Source organism: Micromys minutus (assembly GCF_963924665.1).
Source record: "Micromys minutus genome assembly, chromosome: 2".
Taxonomy (NCBI): domain Eukaryota; kingdom Metazoa; phylum Chordata; class Mammalia; order Rodentia; family Muridae; genus Micromys; species Micromys minutus.
The window spans coordinates 15,690,686-15,711,600 of record NC_137971.1 but is presented as its reverse complement, the minus strand read 5'-3'; the positions used below and the strand labels follow the sequence as shown (position 1 = coordinate 15,711,600).

General features: G+C 50.2%; 1 protein-coding gene across 2 annotated transcripts; it reads left to right on the top strand.

Annotated features, from left to right (window-relative positions):
- Window positions 1–285: 285 nt before the first annotated feature.
- Window positions 286–15,283, top strand: KAZALD1 (Kazal type serine peptidase inhibitor domain 1). Of its 2 annotated transcripts, none has more exons than XM_080911857.1 (6): window positions 286–422; window positions 881–1,430; window positions 2,437–2,597; window positions 2,679–2,826; window positions 2,979–3,073; window positions 15,196–15,283. In XM_080911857.1, the coding sequence occupies exons 2-5, from the start codon at window positions 899–901 to the stop codon at window positions 3,071–3,073; spliced, it is 936 nt and encodes a 311-aa protein (XP_080767983.1). In that variant the 5' UTR covers window positions 286–422; window positions 881–898; the 3' UTR covers window positions 15,196–15,283. The 2 variants fall into 2 exon arrangements, with proteins under 2 accessions (XP_080767983.1, XP_080767984.1); XM_080911858.1 differs by lacking the exon at window positions 15,196–15,283 and adding an exon at window positions 3,752–4,699.
- The last annotated feature ends 5,632 nt before the right edge of the window (window positions 15,284–20,915 follow it).

Sequence of the window (20,915 nt, the reverse complement as noted above, 5' to 3'; positions counted from 1 at the left end):
TTCCGGAACTAAATCAGATGAGACCTGGGGTTCAGCCAACAGTTTGGGCTCCTCGGCCATTCCCACCCCTACTCTCTTCTCACGTTCTTGCTTTCCCAGCTGCGGCGTCTGGTTACGGCTGCTCTGTATACTCATTGTGACTTTGGGCTAAGGTTGAAGTGAAAGGCCCAGGAGAGTCCTTGTGAGACTGGATAAAATTATCAGCCTCAGGGCCTGGGAAGAAGGCGGGTATTCGACGTCTAGGGGCGGAGAGAGGGGGCGGAGGAGCTTCTCTTTGAATCTTAAGTCTGTGGGCTGCCAGCGATCCCCCGGCAGAAGCAGAGGTGGCCTGCGGATCTGGCTGGCCGCGCATGCGACTCTTTTCATTCTCCTACTTCAGGATTGGCAATCACAGCTGTTAAGGGCCTAGTCCAAGGCACTAGGTGAGTCGCTGGGATCCCCCCAGCATCATCACTCCATCCTGAAGTTTTTACTTCAGGCGTAGTTTTATCCATCTCTGGGCCAAAGGTGCATCAAGGTTGGGTGGTTTCTGGAGGTGATGCTGGTGTGTGTGAGTGAGTGTGTGTGCATGTATGTATGCATGTGTTTATACACGTATATGTGTGAGTATGGGTGTATGCATATGTGCATGGGTGTTTAAATGATCATATCCAAGACATTCTCTGTCTCTTTACTCCCTAGTCCCCAAGACTAGCTTAATTACAAATTGGCATAAACGCCAGGGAGTCACCAGGCCTCTTTGTTGGGGCTTCCGGTTGGCTCCAGGGTAGCAGAGAAAAAGTCAGTGTTAGAATCAAGCTTTTATACAGGGAGCAGTGAGGCTGGTCTTCCAGCATTGGCTTTATCTCTGACCTCAGACCTGGCTTCCCTCTCCTGGCAGGGTGCCACCTACGTGCTGATGCCCCGAGTGTTCACAGGGCTTCCAGTTAACCATGCTGCGCCTACCTTGGCGCCGCCCTTGCTACTGCTATTACTGCTGGCGGTGCGGACTCAGCTACCCGTTAGCGCGAGGCCGTCCACAGGCCCTGATTACCTGCGGCGAGGCTGGCTGCGGCTGCTAGCCGAGGGCGAGGGTTGTGCTCCCTGCCGGCCAGAAGAGTGCGCTGCGCCGCGGGGCTGCCTAGCGGGCCGGGTGCGGGATGCGTGCGGCTGCTGCTGGGAATGCGCCAACCTGGAGGGCCAGCTCTGCGATCTGGACCCCAGCGCTAACTTCTACGGGCGCTGCGGCGAGCAGCTCGAGTGCAGGCTGGACGCGGGCGGTGACCTGAGCCGAGGAGAGGTGCCGGAGCCGCTGTGTGTCTGCCGCTCGCAGCGCCCGCTGTGTGGTTCCGACGGCCGAACCTACGCGCAGATCTGTCGCCTGCAGGAGGCCGCCCGCGCTCGGCCGGACGCTAACCTCACTGTGGTGCACCCCGGGCCCTGCGAATCGGGTACGCAAGCCCAGGGCTCTTAGTACCAGTACCATGGCTTCCCAAAGGCACTTGCTCGGGGATCCCCGACAGTGTTGGTCTATGGTCAGCAGAATGAATAGATGAGGGAGACCAAGAACCTCAAAGGCTGACGCACTAAAGCGTGGGTTGAGATTTGTTGGCAGGTTTGAGCTGCCTGAGCGCCCTATCCAGACTTGCAGAGACCGGTCTTCCGAAGGAACAGGCACAGAGCCAATAGCAGGGCCAGAACTGAAAGGACCCCCAGATCGCTGGAGCCCAGGCCGAGGGAGTCCTGTGAGATGCATCCTGTTAACTCTGGCTTCCGCCTATCCTTTTCTCTCGCATTTAGTGAAGGGAAGGTGGCTTCTTGCCTCTCTTGTCCCTCATCCTTTGGGTTGGGGTTGTTTCAAGCTTGAGGTTTTCTTTGGCCACCCTCACTTCCTCAGTTTTACCTACTCTAGTCTGGCTGGGCTGCAGTTGCAGTGAAAACAAACGCACCAGCAGGAGGGTCCCAACAGTTTTCTGCGACAAGGTGGTTTCAGATTCCCCTGCCGCCCCGCGCTAGTCCCACCTCCTCCCTCTCAGAGCTCAGGTCGTGTCACATTCCCTTGACATTTGGAATGTGGCTGCTCTTCAAGCCTTTGGGAACTGGGCCTAGTTAGAAAAGGGGGAAGGAGGGAGGGAGGGAGGTGTTGGTTACATGGCCCGCAGGAAAGGGGCCCTAGGGTAGAATGAGGCCAGCAGAGCAGTCCAGGACAGAACATGGTTGCCCTGCTAAGCTATGGGTTTGTAGGCATGTATGTGTAATTTATACTGCTCGGTGTATCTGCACCTACACTTGTACATACCCAGATTTGTGGCACTGTTCGTTTGCAGAAGCATGTTCACCTTGGCATGCTTTGTGCCCCGCCCCAAACATGTCCACATTAATCTGTAAATTGTGTTCTTGCTGAGCTGGATACAACTTCCTGTTGTCAAGCTTCGTATTTCCATCCCCCTGCCCCAGAGCCCCAGATCCTGTCGCAGCCTCACAGCATTTGGAATGTGACTGGACAGGATGTGATCTTTGGCTGTGAGGTGTTTGCCTACCCCATGGCCTCGATTGAGTGGAGGAAAGACGGCTTGGACATCCAGCTGCCGGGGGATGACCCCCATATCTCTGTGCAGGTAGGAACAGGAGCAGGGGTGTACTCCTGAAAGATTCAGGGCTTCCCCAAATGACCTTGCTGACAGCACATCTGTCTCCAGTTCAGGGGCGGACCTCAGAAGTTTGAAGTGACCGGCTGGCTACAGATTCAGGCTTTGCGCCCTAGTGATGAGGGCACCTACCACTGCCTTGCCAGGAATGCTTTGGGCCAAGTCGAAGCCTCTGCTACCCTCACAGTGCTCACACTAGGTAAGGGAGCCCTGAGCTCTGGGCACCAGGAAGATGGGGTGCATTAGGAACCTTGAATGCCTGTATACACACACACACACACACACACACACACACACTTTTCCATACAAGTCTCTTTCCTGACCCTTTTCCTTTGTCACTTATGTTTGCAGACCAGCTGAATGCCACAGGATTCTCCCAGCTGCAACCACTGAGTTTGGTTACTGAGGAGGAGGCAGAAAGCGAAGAGTTGGAGGATTACTACTAGGTTCAAATTTCTGGTTTGTGGGTTCATGGGTGTGGGCGTGTGGAGAAGTCCTGGAGAGGAATGAAAGGGAGAGCAGGTCCTTTTGTGGACTGTTTGACGCTCCTTGTAGCCTCAGTTCGCCTTTCCTCAAAACTCATCTTCCAGAAGCTTCTGTGGTAGAGATGAGCACAGTGGAACTGGTTTAGTTCAGGACAGGTATCTGGATGGCGCAGCTCCATGGCTTATACCTTCTAGGGGACAAAACCCACCTAGCACACGACTAAACGCATTGGGTACCAATAAAAAAAAGATCACAAACAAACCGAGCCACACTGCTGCGGACAATTCTTAGAGACCAGACAACCCTGAGTGGCCTCCTGCTGTAAGGGACTCTGGCTTCTAGTGATTGCAGGCCCTAAATGAAGGCCTGCTGTGGGAGAGAAGGCTTGACTCAGGCCTATACCGCCCTCTCCTGTCCTCTAGTGAGGGAGCCTAGAGCAAATCTGACTGGAGAGAGGAGGGAAGTTATCCTAACCCCCACCGGGGCATCTCCAGCCCTTATTCTTGTCTTCTTCCCAGGCAGAGTGGGGAATCAGGTCTGTGTGGTTGGGACTCCAATATAAATGCTTAAACTGAGTGGGTGGGGGCACTCGTGTTAGCCACACCCTTCGTCTCCCTCCTTTTCTTTCCATTTTCCAGATGAACCGCAAAGTCGGAGTAACCCTGTTTTTAGCTGTCCCAGAGCTGAGCCATGTTTTCTGACTTGAGGTTCTTCACAAAAGCACTCTTTGGCCTAGATCTCTCCCCACACTCTCTGTACCTAGCCCGGGGACACTGAGGAGTTTATGGAATTGTTAAAGGGTAGGGTGGAGTTAGTCACCAGGCCAAGACGCTGTGTGTGGAAAGCGACAACCTCCTACGCGCGCGCCGGGGCTGCGCCCAGAGCTGGCGCCACCGCGGGGAGGGTATGACTCTTGGCTCAGCGACCGAGCTTGCCGGTGAGACCCAACGCAGGCTGCTGGGCCCCCTGGAAGGGGCGTGGCCGGGGGAACCCCGTGCTCCAGGCCTGGCCACCTCTCCTGCCTGTAGGAACTGCATCTCCAACTGCCTCTGCCTGGCGGTGGCCACTTTTCCAACATGATTCTGACAGTGATCCCGGTAGCCGCGCTGCGGCCCAGTGTTGGGCAGCGAATTGTAAGGCGCCGGCAGGACAGTGCTCTGTGTGTGTGTGTGTGTGTGCTGGGCCGAGTGGGGGTGGGGAGCGTCCTGCTGCACGATTTCAAGAAGATCCTCTCCCCCCTCTGGGAGAGGGGACTTGGGTCTGGATCCCTGTGTCCGTCATAGTTTGTTCTCTGTTCTGCGGGGCTCCAAGGTGTCTCCTGCTCTCACAGGCTGGCTCTCGCACAAACCCGAGTCTGTGGCGTCTGCAGACACTGTGGGGAGTAACCTCGATTCTTCAGTTTCCCCTGCTGCAGCCTTGACGGTTTGGGCTCCGCAGCCTGGAGTGGAAGGATGCTCTGTCGCCCACCGCCTGCACACTCCCCTCACCCCGCCTCTGCTGCAGCGGACGGGGTTTAATAATGTCGCCGGAAAGTGACACGCGATTTATTATTAAAGTAATGCGGGCGCGGGGACGGGAAAGGTTTAATAAACGCGCTGAGATGCCTAGGATTATTCACCGCAAATAAATGAGAGCGCGGGCGGTGTTTTAATAAATAATTTCCCGCCGCTCCCGAGGGAGGAGAGCGGGAGGAGGAGGACGAGGAAACTGAGCGGCTGCGGGCACTCTCGGCTCCTCATCCCCCCCGGGTTTCAAAGCCTTTTTCACTAAACGGCTCGTAGCCGCGGTGTGCGGTTTCTAGAGAGCCGAACTAGAGAGGCCCAGGCCGGGCGGTGGGACGTTCCCTGCGCACCTCCACCTCACCCCCAGCGACCACCTCTGGGACTTTAAGTCGTTGCAAATGGGTTCCCTTTTGTTTCCACCTGGAGTCAGGAAGAGAGGACCAACTGGATTAATACGAATCAACCCCCTCCCAAAGGTGTGGTCCTGGCCTCTGACCTTCGACCTTCAGGCAGGGCTGCTCTCTTCCTTTTGGCTGACCTGGCTGTGCTTCTCCTCCATTCAGAGCAGGGTGTGTGGAGAAAAAGCAAAAGAGTCTGTGTGTACAGGTGTGTATGACACGGTGTGCTAAAGGCACCGACTCAGTCACCCTCTTTGGAGTGGCAGTAACACGAAGGCTGCTGCTTCTGATTACTTCTGCTTAGGGTTCTAAGATTCTCTTATCCGTACTGGTCGGAACCAAGGGTGTAGGACCTAGCCAAATGACATCCGCCCTATAGGGGTCGATCTAAGACTGAACAGAACCGAAGACCCCAATGGGAGTCCGCCCATCCAACAGAAGCCTGGAAGGTTAAGAGGTGAGGGAGAACTTGATTTTGAAGAAGCCAAAATTGCAGACTTTGGGGACCAAGGATGCACTTGTCATACTAAGGATGGTGATGGAGGCTGAGTCTGTGCACCGACCACTAAGAGTGGTCCCTTTAGTGGGGGGAAAGGCGACCTCTCTGGCAATTCTTAGGAGTGCAGGAGCTGGGAAAGACTGCCATCTAGTGGTTACTTTTGTAGTGGCAGCCGGGCCTGCGCTAAGGTGCCTTGAGAGGTTTTGTTTGGTTGGAAAAACTCTTGTAAATTCCCTCGAGGGGGACTGGAGAGATGGCTCAGCAGTTAAGAACATTACTTACTCTTCCAGAGGACCAGGGTTAAATTCCCAGCACTCACATGGCCGTTTACAACTGACTGTATCTCTGGGGGATCAGACGCTCTCACATAGACATACATGCAGGCAAAACACCAATGCACATAAAATAAAAATAAATCCTATATAAGAGACTTTAAAAAAGAGATTATTTTATTAGGGGTGTGGTGAAGCATGCCTTTAATCCCAGTACAGGTCTTAGCACAGGCCTGGTTCCCATGGAGGTCAGAGACAGGGCATCGGATTCCCTGAAACTGGAGTTACAGATGACTGAGCCGTTGTCAACTGTGGGTACTGAATCAGACCCAGTTCCTCTGGCAGAGCAGTCAGTGCTTTTACCTGCCGAGCCATCTCTCCAGCACCTACCCCCATTCTTTCTTAAAGCCAAAAAATCCTTTCAAGAAAAGGGTCCCAGGATGGGCTTCCCACAGTCTCTTAGAGACTGGCAGGGGTCTCGTCTGAATGGTACTGAAGTCTGGGAGTCAGTTGCAGAACAGGAGGGAAACGCTTGGGATGGTGGTTGAATCAAGAAGGGCTTGAGGGAAGAAATGAAGCTGGGTTCAAGGATGGAGTTAAATTAGGGGGCCAGACAGATGGGATTAGGTTAGAGATTCAGATGGATGCTCTGGTGCAGGGATATGTGTTGAGAAGAGCCTGCAAACCAGCTCAGACAAGTCACACTCCCCTCTTCTCTCGCTAGGGGGCCCCTAACCCTCTCTAGGTTTTGCTCTGTTTAAGCTGGGTTCCAGATGTGCTCGGGGCTGGCGGGGAGCGGGGGGGAAGAAGAACTTTAAAAGCTTCAGGGCTTGGCCTAGCTTTAGATGACTCATTGGTGTTCCATGAAACATTGTTCCCAACTCCTGGGTCACTTTCTATCATGCTGTCATTAGAGTTCTGGTTTAAACTCAGTCCAGGGGACTCAAATGAGGGTGGGGCATGGCTCTGAGAAGAACATGATCCTCATGAGCACACTCCTAGGGCTGAATCAGGAAAGGTGCTTCCTTATTACTTCTTTCCTCTTCCTTTTTTTTGCTATGCGGATGCTGTTAAGGTCAATTTAGCAGACTACGTCCTGGGCCCGTCTGTGGAAACAGGCATGTATGTCCCTTTTCTTCTCACCTGTTTTTGCTGAGTTTCTTCTCCTCCTCATTGGATTTCTTTTCTGAAATCCTCCCTCTTCTTAGGGTTGAGGTCTTTGGGGTAGCAGGGAGAGGGGGAGGAGAGGAGGACAGGGTCTCACTGTGAAGCCTTGGTTATCTGGGACTCACTATGTAGTCCAGACTGGCCTTGACTCTGTCTGCAGACGGCTGGGATTACAGGTGCGTGCTACCACACCTAGACTGAGCATTGAGATTTTAGCTGGACTTTTTCCCTCAAAGGTGGGTGGGGCGTTACAGAGGCAGGACAAACTTATTTTTGACATTTTTTCTGCCATCTAGTTCTCCCTAGGTATGGATAGATATGAGACACAAGCTTTAAGTTCAAGTGTGTCCACCATTAAATCTCATTCCATCCACTGAGTGTAGGGCACCACAGGAGAGAGGATAGACATGGAGGAACTTCAAAAGTACCCAGAGTCCTCTAGGAGGAAAAGACAGAACCCCTAAGAAAATCAGGGAGGGATTGAGGGAAGGGATGGACCTCCCAGGGATGATGGCTGAGGATTCTAGGGTGAATGGCTTCCTGTCTCTCATCTGCTCCTGGTCCTAGGTAACTGAACTAGGGTAGAAGTTCCCATACATCTCCCTTGGCTGAAAAGGCCTCTCGGTAAGCCAGGTTCTAACACGGGTTTCTCTAGACCTCCTGTCCCTCCTCTCTGTGTCCACTATAGCACTAGAGGAGCTGGCTTCTGCGGCAGTAGCAAGATCTCCAAGGGTTTCAGCTCTGTAGGGTAAAGATAGGTTCTAGGAGCAGAGCTGGAGGTTCTAGGAAAGAGCTCACAAGTGGACGTGGGGTTTGTATAATGGGTCCAAGACTCAGTTCTGCTCTCTCTTTTTAAAAAGATTTATTTGTTTTATGTATATGGGTACACTGTCACTGTCTTCAGACACACCAGAAGAGTACATCAGATCCCATTACAGATGGTTGTGAGCCATCATGTTGTTGCTAGGAAATGAACTCAGGACCTCTGGAAGAGCAGTCAGGGCTCTTAACTACTGAGCCATCTCTCCAGCCCTCTGTTCTTTTTTTTTAGTTCATGACTTGGGACAGCTTCTTCTTTTCTTCTTTTTCTTCTTCAAACCTTGAGGGCATCCGATTCCATGGAGCTGGAGTTAGAGGCAGTCGTGAGCCTTTAAGTGGCTGCTGGGAGCTGAGGTCAGATCTCTGGAAGAGCAGCAAGTACTCCTGATGGCTGGGTCATCTCCCCAGACTCCAGGGCTGGTTTTTGCACCTTTCTTCTTCTGTGCCATCTTCTGCAAGATAATGATAGCAGTCCACAGGCACCAGCATTCCTTTAAATAGCACGTCTAGAGCAAATAAGTGTTTCACGAATGGTCACAACCTTACCAAGATTGTTTCCGGACCTGTGATTGGCTGAAAAGGGGAAGGGGTAGCCAGTGCAGGATCTCCTTTGAAGTACACTGCAATGGTTGTGCCTGCCTGGAGGAGTCCTTAGCAACTGGGCCTTCAGGAGAAGGAAAGGGCTGAGGCAGGAAGGAGGTGCTCAGGGACCTGATTTCCGAAGAGCTTAGCTGTGTCACCCCTACTCCAGTCTTCTACAGGGAGCCCTCGTCAGAACTCAGGACTCTGGCTCTGGCTTGTGAGGGGGGGGGTCATACCCCCAAACTCACATCCATCCATCTCCTTTATCTGGGCTGCTGAGTTCCAATGGGGCCTCTGATGGGGAACAGATACAGCCCGGGCGGAAGCTGCCAGATCCACACTGAGCTGAGGCTGAGGACAAGGCCAGGGGTCAGTGAAGACAGATAAAGCTCAGAGCAGCTGGGGGCTCAGGGGACCCTTGAGGAGGCCTAGCAGGGACCGTGGGCTGGTTTCATCCTGGGAGGAGGCAGGACCGGAAACCTCTGATGACGGCCAGTGGCCATCAAGGGCTTCAGATAGCCAGACAAGGCCTTTGATGACTCTGGGGGGGAGGGGTAAAGTCCCCTCCCGAAGAGAAGGTGCAAGAAGCCAGGGTGCCCATGAGAAATGAGGATGGCTCCTGCAGAAGTTAAAACAAGCTGGGGCAGCTTCCAGGGGCAGGCCTGGGGCAGGGTTCTGGGGCTGCCTTACCTTGAAGGCAGAGATGGGTTGCTAAATGAATCTGTGATTTTTTAGTTCCTGTTTTAATTAACTTTGAAGGGCTTGGGAACTCCCCAAACACCAGGGAGGGGAGCAGAGAGGACGTTCATTTTCCTCTTCTCCCTTTTAAAGACATTTTTATTAAATCACTTTGTTTTCATTCTGGCTTGAACATGGGGCGTTTAAATGGAAAAGTAATTATTTTACCTTGTTTGCTTATGGAGAGAGAAGATCAGGGAAGGAGAGGGCCACTGGCAAGAGGCTGCAGCCTTACACTCATAGTGCACACATATGCACATGTCTACAGCACACAAGCACACGTGCCACATTCACATACCAGCACCCACACATCCTCCTATGCTGACACACCTGATACTCTCCTCACTCCTAATAAAGGTCCCTCGATGCTTGCAGACCCTCCTCCACATTCTCCTAAGGACACACCTTCACGGTTGTTCCAGTTGTCTGACCCACACTGACACCATAAGTGTTCTCTCTCTCTTTGTACTATCAAGCTTATCGACTTACATCACCACAAGAACACCTGGGTTCAGCCACACAGCCATACAACCACACACTTTCTGGAACACACACCCTGATCAGGACCCCCGGGGGACAGACTCACGTGAGGGGAGAAAGCAGCAGTGTGTCCTTAGGTCCCCAAACCACACAGGCTTCTCCAGACATCCGGGCTCAGATTCTGCTGCAAGCTTCTCTTGGTAGCTTTGTGGCCTTGATCCTAGAGTCTTTCTTCGGCAGAGCCCATCTACGCATTGCCGTTCATCCTGATGACTGAGGCAGGAAGAGGAGGCCCTACAGGTTTCCGGGCCTCAGTGGGCTCTCGCCAGGTTTCAACCCCAGCTTCCCTTGTGGTTATCAGCTGTTCGCCACACCGGCACCAGAGGGGTTAAAACTTCGGTAGCCCCCCCAACCTCAACCAGGCTGGTACATGGAAGGCCGGGTTCGCAGGAGCTGTACCTGTACTTTGTCTTCATCTGTCACCCCTTCTGACAGTCAGATACATCTTGTGGGGGGTGTGGGGGGCGGGGGAGCAATAATTAACCTCTCCCTCCTCAGCCCCCAAATGCTGCTGCTTGTGTGCGGGTTGTAGCTGGGTCTGCAGGCTGCGGTGGAGGGAGGGAGCGAAGGAGATGAAGGGGTGAGGGAGGACGTGGGCAGCAGAGAGCAGCCAGTGCACTGGGAAAGCCCTGACTCCTTTATTGCTGGGCCAACTGCTAACCTCCTCACGTTCTGGTTCTTGGGAATCAATGGCAGATGGGGGAAGAATGGGGAAAGTTTGTGTCCAGACTCCCCCATTCTCCCTCCCAGAGGCCCCTGCTGAAGAGGGCAGATGGGGGTCAGTAGGTGCCAAGGGAGAGCATTCAGGTGTTATCAGGGGCACACAGTGTCACTGGAAAGAGACTTGTGTTGGCCTTGGGTGGAGGAGGTTGGGGACACCATGCTGGTGTTGATGGCTAATGACTAGAGCTTCTGTTAAGGATCAGAGTCTCTTCCAAGCAGTGAAGGGGGAGGTGTGGATTAAGGAGATTCCAGACTTAGGTGGTACACAAAGGGCGCTGTAAAAGCAAACCAAACTCCTGGAAGTGGCTGGAATGGCAGATGAAGAGGACGGGTTTGTCGTGGGCCAGTTCTTGGAAGAGACAATGGGACCAGAAGTGCAGAGTACTCTCAGCTGAGCTGGCCTCCAAAGAGGGAGCTGATCCGGGAGTCTTCTCTGCAAGGGAGAATGACAAGGAGAGGGACTCTTGCCACTGGGGCTGGAAGAGATGCAGAGAGACATCCCCTGCCCTGTGCAGCCTGAAGGCCATAAGCATCTAGATTTTTTCCACTCTTTGAGAACTTGTTGTCAAATCTGTCTTCTTTATATTTGAGAAAGGAATCCAGTAGATCTGTAGATACAGTGCCACCCACGAGTTAGGTTCTAATTCTGGCTTGGTCACTAGCTAACTCTATTACAGGAAATAGGTCCCTTAACCTCTCTGGACCTCAGGTTTCTCATTTATCAGAAGAGGTGGGGGTGCTGATGAGATACAGTCTTTAGATGCTGCACACAAACATGCTCTGAAATCACGCCAAGACACAGACCAACTTGAGCTCACTGGTACTCTCTGCTTCGTCTCCACTCATCTATACTCACCTACGCTCCTTATACATCATCTAGAAAATTTGCTGGGCACCCTAACAAGAAAGCACTGGTTCTGTGACTTCTCTTTAAAATGAAAAGAATAGCAGCCTAGGAGCTGGGGAGTGGTGCGGAATGACAGTAAGACAGCCCTGGGAAGGGCTTGTTTGCCATGGGGGCTGAGGGGTAGAGGGAAGAACGGTGGAAAAAGCAGAGGCAGCCTCTCAAGAGAAGGCATTAGAAACCCCGGAGAAGCTGTGAAGAGCTGAGCCTGGCTCAGCAGACAGAACTTACCTCAGTTAAGACGCCCCATGCTCTCTGGTGTCTACTGGGTTTCATCTCCTGAAGAGAGGAGCCTCTGTGAGTCAAAAAGGTTTGCTGCCCTGCGTCCCCGACCCAGCACATACATTCCCGACCCAGCACATACATCCCCCACCCAGCAATACATCCCCCACCCAGCACATACATCCCCCACCCAGCACATACATCCCCCACCCAGCAATACATCCCCCACCCAGCACATACATCCCCCACCCAGCACATACACACGAGGTTTCTCTGAAGACGAAGCTCATTACTGGCTATTATTTCCTTCACCTGGAGGAACACCGGGACTCTTGACAGCAGCAGGAAGAGGTGTGGAGAGAAATTAAGGCTGCCTGGTTCAGGGCTTCCTCTGCTGCAGCTGGGTCACCTGTGCAGTGTGATGACCAGGACTGAGTCTTCCGGGCCATGATGACAATAAAAGGCAGGGTTTCTCCTGGCAGCTGGAGTCGAATCCAGGACACATTGGGACACTATGGATAAAGCTGGGCTCTTTCGGAGAACCGGAGCCCAGGAAGGGAAGGCAACAGTGGGGCCATGTTCATTTGTGGAGTAGACTTTGCATAGCTCCTGCCTTAAGGGTCTGAAGTCCTTTCTCTTCCAGCAACACTGGCCTTTTGGTCTACCTGCTTCTTCTAGCTTCCCCTCTGTGAGAATGAATCTCAAGTTTGAGCTCCATCTTTGTTTTTTTCCTCCAACCTTTATTTAACAGGATGATTTCTTAGTCTGTCTTTTTAAAAAATTATTTTTAATTATCCTAACTTTTTAATTGCCTGTTGGGTTTTGTTTTTTTGGACAGGATTTTTCTGTGTAATCCTGGAACTCAGTTTATAGACCAAACCTTACCTTATTGTCATTTCTGTGCTTCTGTGTTCTAAAAATGGCATTAGTGGGCCAAAAGATTGGCACCAGGACTAGGTATGCTGCTCAGCATTTGGCCCAAAAAACACAACAAAAGCAAAGCAGAGGGGGAAAAAGGTATTTTTCTTTCATTGTTCTGATTTGGTTCCCTCCTGAGGATTGAGTCAAGGGTCCTGTTCTTGCTAGGCAAACACCAGCACTGAGTTAACCCCCAACTCCTCTCTCAAATTTTGTTTTATTTTTCAAGACAGGGTTTCTCTGCGTAGCCCTGGCTGTCCTAGATCTTGCTCTGTAGACCAGGCTGGCCTGGATCTCAGAGATGTATCTACCAGCCTCTGCCTCCCGAGTGTAGGGATTGAAGGCGTGTGCCACCACCCATGCCTGGCTCTCTTTCAAGTTTTAAGCACATCTTTCTTTCTGAATGTCTTTCATTTATTCTTTGACAATTTCAAACCTGTGGACAGTGGACATGAAACACAGACATCAAAGCAAGCACTAGTGGATGCCTGGAGGAGGGCAGCCTGCCAGTCATCTGCTGGTGCCACTAAGCATTCATTTTAGCAAGTTCATCATCTCCTTCCCTCCATCTCTCCCACTTGTCCTCCCTGCTCCAGCCAGCATCATCTCTGCAAATGTTGTTATCCAAGCACCATACTTGTTGCTGTCTTTTAGAAAGAAAAGATTCATTTATTCATTGTATCTTGTTTCCGTGTCTTTGTGCCTGAGTGTATGTATGTGCACCGCATGCATGTAGATTCCTTTGAAGGACAGTGAGTACTCTGAACTGCTGAGCCATCTCTTTAAATCTTCCCCCTTTAAAACATTTACTTAAGCTGGGTAGTCATGGTGCATGCTTTTGATCCCAGCACTCCAAGAGGCAGAGGCAGGCAGGTCTACAGAGAGAAGTTCGGGACAGCAAGAACTACACAGAAACCCTATCTCAAAACAAAACACCCCAAACTATGTATCCATCCATCCATCCATCCATCCATCCATCTATCCATCCATCCATCCACCCACTCACCCATCTATCTATCTATCTATCTATCTATCTATCTATCTATCTATCTATCTATCTATCTCCTGTATATTCACAAGTATGCCCTTGCCATGGTGTGCATGTGGAGGCCAGAGAACAGTTTGCAGAAGTGGATACTCTCCTTCTACCATCAAACTTCAGGAGCCAAACTCAAATGATCATCCTTGTGGATAAGCGCATTTAGCCACTGAGTGGTGACTTGGCATCTGTCTGAGTTCAGGTAGGCAGTGCCTCAGAGAGAGGCCTGATAGGGCAGTGTGCCTTCCAGCCGTGCTTCCTCTCCTGTTAATCTGCTTTGTCCCCTGATTCCAACATACTCCTAGCCGGTCTCAGTCTCCTTTGGCCCTGTTCCAGGGCTGGAGTCTCCAACAACATTCTTTTATGGCAGGGGGTTCCCAGTTGGCTCCGATTTGACTGTTGACTGTCCCCTGCACTGGACACCAACTCTGAGCAGTGTCAGAAGCCATCAAAATACCAGGAACACCTAATCTGTGATCAAGAGAGGGGAAGTAAAGTAGAACCACTCAGTGTTGTAAGAACTGGCCCTCAAGTCACACCCAGCCATACCCAGGGAGCCAACTCCAGGGTCTATTCAGGGAGGGTCTGGCATGAGGTTCCTATTCTTTCCTGAAGTTGCCCCCACCTGCCTGAGTCATTAGGACAAGACTGGAGTTCTTTATCCAGCCCAAGGGCACCTGAAGCTTCTCCACTCCTTTTCTGGCATTTCTTCTCTCACTTGGAGGTTGCCAAATGGATAGTGAGCTCGGATGGGTCTTGGTGGCCAAACTCCAAACAGAGGGGGAGGCATCCTGGCCTCTTGCCAGCATTCTGTCCATGGTAATTTGGCAGCAAAGCACCAGCTGCATATATCTGCACATCTGTTTATGCCTCTGGCTTGTTATTTATTCCCTGCCTTTCACGGGCAGCAGAGCCAGAACACACCTCAACTCTTCCCAAGTTAGATTAACTGGGAGAGAAGGCTAGGACACTCAGTCACAACAATCGCTGAGCCTCATTGAAGGGGCCCGCCTTCTCCAGCAGCTGCTGCCACTTTTCAAAGAAACACAGAGGAGAGGGGAGGAGGGGAGGGTAAAGGAAGGGGAAAAGTGTGAGGGGAAGGGAGGGGAAGTGAGAGCTGTGAAGTCAGAGCCTTGGATATGCTGGGAATGGTCAGGTGGCCTGATCCTAGGCCCCACTGGAGGCAAGCACTGTCTGGTCTTTTGAAGAACAGCCACCTGAACCTTCTTTCCTGCTCAACGTTTGAATGCTTGATGGCGATGTGATGTGTGTGTGTGTGTTCTTGCGAGGTTGGGAGGATTCAGTCACAGGAATAAAGTTTGCAGCAGACTCTCCTGGCTAAGTGAGCTAGAGGGATTTCTGGGGTGAAGAATTAAGGCACCAGGTTTTGTCCCTGGAATTAGGGAAGAGAAGTGAATAGAGAAAAGGCAGGAGGAACAGAAAGAGAAATAGTGAGAAGGAGAAGAGAAAGTGATGGTTAGCAAGTAGGGAACTATGTTTTCCAAAGGAAGAAGGCGGAGAGAACCTTGAGCAGCCGGTGACGCTGTCCTTGGTCCTGACAAGGGCCTATAAGTGAACCGGAACACCAGCCTATGTGGACCCCCCCAAACTCCCCGCGCTTTCTTTTGAAGGCGACTGGCTGAATGGTTCTGGATGAATAACAAAGGGCTGAAGCTATACCTCATGGGTACACAATCCCAGATTGGGCTTCTCTCCTACACCATCTCCCTTTTCTCAAAGCATCACCCTGTCCAATCAGTGTTCCTTCTAGAAAGCAGACCACTGTGGACTCAAACGTAACCTGGGCAGAGCTCCTGAGGATTCCCCAGGTCCCAGAAGACTTTGGCGTGAGTATTCTTATGAGATAAATGGACTGGAACGTGGGGGTGGAGCTCTATGGTGGGAAATGCTGGCCCAGTCCAACCAAAAGCAACCTGGTGCACATACCTTTAATCACAGCACAGGATGCCAGGGGGCTGAGGTGGTGGTGGGCAAAAAAGCAGGCAGTCTCTTTGAGATCCAGGCCAGCCTGGTCTACAAAGTGAACTCCAGGCTGGCCAAGACTATTTAATGAAATTCTGTCTCAACAAACAAACAAACAAAACAAAACAAACATTATACCTTTTTTTTTTGAGTTGTACTCCCATTCTTTTGTATAAGTCAAAGGACAGTGTTTGTGTTCAGTGGTAGATCACTTGCCTAGTCATCACAAAACACTGGGTTCAGCCCCCAGCACTGGAGGTAGGGTGGGGATGTTAAACCAAAAACCATAACAGGTCTGGAGAGATGGCTCAGTGGTTAAGAGAACACACCGTTCTTCCAGAGGACCTGAGTTCAGTGCCCAGTACCCAAGTCAGGTGGCTCACAACCACTTGGAACTTAATTTCCAGGGGATCTGACGCCCTCTTTTGGACTTTACTGGTACTTATACACAGTGCACATACTCACACATGTATGCATACACATATTCGAGCACACACATGCGTGCACGCACACACACATACACACAGAGGCATACAAGTGGTAGTTTGAATAAGCTTGGTCCACAGGTAGTGATACCATTAGAAAGTGTGTCCTTGTTGAAATAGTGTGTCCTTGTTGGAGGAAGTGTGTCCCTGTGGGTGTGGGCTTAGCCAGTTTTCTCTTGTTTTTCTTCAGAACAAGGTGTTGAACTCTTCTTCAGTGCCGTACCTGCCTGGAGGCTGCCATGCTCCTGCCTTGATGATAATGGACTGAACCTCTGAACCTGTAAGCCAGCCCCCAATTGTCCTTTATAAGAGTTGCCTTTGGTCATGGTGTCTCTTCACAGCAACGGGAACCCTATTTAAGAAAATATGCATAACTAAGAATAAGATAAATCTTTAAAAATAAAAACAGCTAAACAGCAGCAACAAAAGAAACTCAATGGTAATATCGTTTTGGATCCTCTAAAAATTATATGTGCTCTTAAGACTGAGCAACACAAATTGCTGTTTTAATGTGTGTGGGGGAAATCTTACAATGTCCCACCCCTAGATTTGGGGCTACGGAGAGGGAAATCTGTCTTCCTCAAGAATGAGCCCCTCCATAGGTTTTCAAATCCTAAATGGTCAGCTAGAAACATTCGTGCATATGAGCAACACTAACTGGTGTAAGTGGGTTGTGTTTCTTTGTGCACACAGGTCCATAAGTACACATGTGTAACAAAGAAGAGGAGCACATGAATTTTAGTGAGAATTTCAGGACATTGGAGGAGTTGGAGGGGAGAGGGGAGGAAATGATATGAATTCAGTGCTCATGTGTTGAATTCTAAAAAACAAAACAAAACAAAAGCATATGAGGAGATGTAGTCCACTAATGATAAAACCTAAACCAGCTAAACAAATTCACTATGTAAGAGTTTTACAGGAACGTATAAAGATGACAAAAAAGAAGTAAAAATTAGATGTAATGAGCTATTCCCAGGCAGGCCTCGGGCAGATGGGGGTTTAATCAGTAAGAGTTTAAGCACACGGGCATTCCAGCTAATTCAATTCCTATCCATTCATTAGGGGAAATATTCATCATCCAGAGATTACAGCAGAGCCAAAACTCTGAATGGATTCTAAAGAGCTGTCAATGGAGTGGCAGCCAGGCAGGGACTCAACTGACACGACCACCTCCACGCCTTTGCTCCTACCAGGCAGGTCCTTTGGGAACTTCTGTTTGCAAACCTCAGGCTCGTGCGCTGAGGAGAAAGAGGTAAAATCAAAGCCCCATTTATTTGTTTATTTGGCTATGTCTGAACCAAAAGCCAGGCATTCACAGGATTTAGCCTTCGGCCTCAATGTCCACAGCAATTCCTGACGTTCCTGTCTTTGGGCTTTAATCCTAGCTGTGATCCTGAGAGCTAGTAAACCATGCACCCTTTAAAAGGAAAAGCCGGTGCCTTGGAGGCACATCAGGCTCTGAGCGTTCTCAGCTCCATGTCTGTAGACAGGAATCAGAAAGCAGCATGAGATAGAATGGGAGGCTGTTGGGGATGGCAAGATCTGGAGTGGACATGAGGCTGACCTGAACCCCAGGGACACTTAGTTACCTGCTGGCTGGATGTTATTTGTCTCGTGGCCATGGTAGAACACCCACAGGAGGCAGTTGTAGGGGGCTGGAAAGATGGCTCAGTGGTTAGGAGTGTGTACTGTTTGTTCTTGCAGAGAACCGGAGCTCAGTCCCTAGTGCTCACATCGGGTAGTTCACAACTGCCTGAAGCTTCAGTCTCAGGGGATCCAATACCCTCTTCTGGACTCTGAGGGTACTTCTTATGTGCACACACCCACTCTCATATACTCATAATTAAAAATAACTGTTTTTTAAAAAGGAAGCTAACTTAAAGAAAAGGTTGTGTTGGCAGGGATTCCAGGAGGCTATTCATAACTGTTGTATGTGCACAGTAAGACACAGAGGGGTGAACACCCGTGTCTAGCTAGTGTTCTTCTTTTCATTCATTTGGAGACCAGTCCATGAATTGGTACCTCCACATGTGGGCTAAGTCTTTCCACCTCAATTAACCTAATCTAGATAATCCCACACGGATGTTCTCAGAAGCTAACCTAATCTGCATAATCTCTCAAGACACACCCGGAGGCATGTCTCCTTGATGCTTCTAGATCCTGTCAGGTTGACATTGTTAAGCATCACACTGGTTTAAGCTACCTTGGACTTGCCACCGAATAGTCAGCAGTAATATCACTGGTGGACTGGTTTCACTGGCTCTGGAACCTACTTAGTGACGCCTCTGATTTAGATCTGATTCCAGTTTCTTGGTTTCTAAATGTAACAGTCAGTCTGAGAACCAGAACAGATGTGTGTTACAAAGGATTGTACGATAGTGGAAGTTATGTGACTGTTGCTCTGCCTCCTTCCTTAGAAGGCAGGCCTCACAGGACAGGACCCATCCATCAAATACCAACCAGTGAACCAACAAAACATACTTCATGCTGTAAGGGGTAGGGATTTGGCTCTGTGGTAGACTGTTTGCAAGGTCTTGGGTTCAATCTTCAGCACCGCCCAAAACATCTCTTAAAATACTAACAAAATCTTCTCAAAGAATTGGCTTACTCAATTGTTGGCTAAATCAGTCTGAAATGCACAGGGAAGAGAATGAGGAAGTAAAGACCAAGGACAAGATAGAAACTTCTGGGCACTGACAAAGGTGTTCCTGCTCACAAACAGCCAGGCTGGGAATCTAGCACAGGAGAGCCATGGTAGACCTACTTATTCTTCGGAATTTGCTTGATGAGGAAGAGCCCAGACCCTTTTAAGGGCTCATCTGAATGGGCCAGACCCATGGAAAACAATCTCCCCAGTTTAAAGTCAACTGACTAAGGACTTAGATTGCATCTTCTAAATCCCTTTACAGAGGACATAGATTAGTGTAGGCTGAATAACTAGGAACTGTCTGTAAGCTACAGACTGTCTCTGCCCTCCTGCGTTTATCTCGAAGCTTTGTCTAGTCTGTTTGACAACGAAACAAAACAACAGATCACCAGGGGAAATTCTGTGTGACCATTAGTAGACTAGATTGTCTTTGGGAAAGTTCCTGATACACAAGAATCGTTCAGTGGAGGTCATACAAATGTATCTGTCAGGAACTCTACTCCCAGGAGAGGCCGAGATACTTCTTAGAGACTAGAGGCTAGAGAAGGGTTGGTCTTGTTTCCTTTAATCAGAAATCAGGGCATCTTGATGGGATTTTTAGAGTGGCTGGACATGGAGAAGAACTTGAGATTAACCAGCACTCTGAGGACCCCTTGCTCTGGCTGTTGGGGCCACCAGAGTCAGAGCCATCGCAGCAAGTGATAAGAGTGGTCTCCGTGACTAGTGGGGCTTCAGTAGGCAATTACCCAGCAGAAGCTGGGTACTGACAGGGTAATTATTAGCTTCTAATTGCAGGGCAAACTCAGGCCGGGATCCTCTTCTCCAAAGCAGAGGGCATTACTATTTGCATAGCAATTAATTACTTTGGGAGCTACAGAATTTAATTACCCACTAGTCCGCAGGAGCCAATAATTAAATTACTCTCAGAAACAGGGTATTTATTTCCCAGTTAGCTGAGCAGGTAGCTGCTACCTTGGGGAGTGTGCCTGGGTGATGACCTCTGGCCTAATGTCAGGGCCTTGGCTTGAGAGGCACAGAATGGCATCCTCGGTGCCCAGCAGATGGACACCCAAGCATCCAGTTAGATGGGCTCCAGAAGCCTGAGACCATATGGTACCATGTGCCTACTACAACCCACAGCAGGCATCCACACATGTGGTAAAGAAGTGGGAAATGAGGCTAAAGAGAATATGTGGGCTCGCTCCATTTAACATCTTCAACTGTGCAAGGTTGTCAATGTCTTTTTAGAACTATGTACTTTGGTCACCTGTGATTCTAAGCTCATCTGGAATCTCTTCATGGATGATGCCTCCTTGGCATGGGCTTTGGACTGAGGCATACTTAGGGCATGTTTGGGTTCTAGAGCTGCCTGAGGAGTATCTGTTTGTACAGCGATTGTCAATGCAATATATATATATATATATATATATATATATATATATATTTAAAACCTTGAATTAAGTTGGATGTCCCTAAATCAAAGCATTTGTGTTAAAACACTGCAAGCAATATGAGCTAACGAAAAGCCCCGAGCTCCGAGAGTATCTGGAGGCTTCTTGATTGTCAGTGACCCACTGAAGCTGAGTTCTACCGGCTCTACCCTTGTTTCTCCTTTCATAGTTAAAAAAAAAAAAAGTTAAATGAGGAAAGAAGGAATCGAGGGGATGGGAAGCCATCAGCAAGTGTTTGGTTAGCTTACTGTCCAGAGATGAGGACCTCCCTCCTGTCCCCTCGGCCTAAGGAAACTGGGAAGCTAAGCCTGCATAAACCACACACAAGTCTTTCCTCGGCCCTTCAGACTCCTCCTCTACCTCAGGGATCATCACTGGCCTTCGGAGGGTTAGGATCAAGGAGCCGGGAGGCAGCAGAGATGAGACACTTTTCTTCTTCATCCTAGAGTACTCAGCCTGGGTTCTGGGATCCCAAGGTTGGAGGTGATTTCTGCTCAATCTCCTCTGGACTAGCAAAGTTGGTATCATGGCCCATGGTCCCTCTCTGAGGAAGGATGGGAAAGGAGAGCTCACTTCCTCGTTCTCTCCTTTCACCCTGGTGAGGGTCTCAGGTAGATCATTAACTTCAAGGGGCCATTTTTTTTTCTTCTGCCTAGTTTTAGATGCGACCATCAGAATCCTGCCGTACTCAGCTCCAGAGCCCCGTCACCCCGCTCTCTTGCTGTTATCTGTCTGTGTGTGAACTCTCACCCAACACCAGCAGCTCCCAGGGCTGACACCTTGGTACGTGCCCTCTCTCAAGCCCCAAGCTGAGCTCCTTTCCCTACCTCAGGCAAGATCTTGTGGATGCTTCTAATGAAGTTCTCCCTGACTCTGTCTGAGCACCCACCACGAGAGGAAGGGAGCTGCGGCC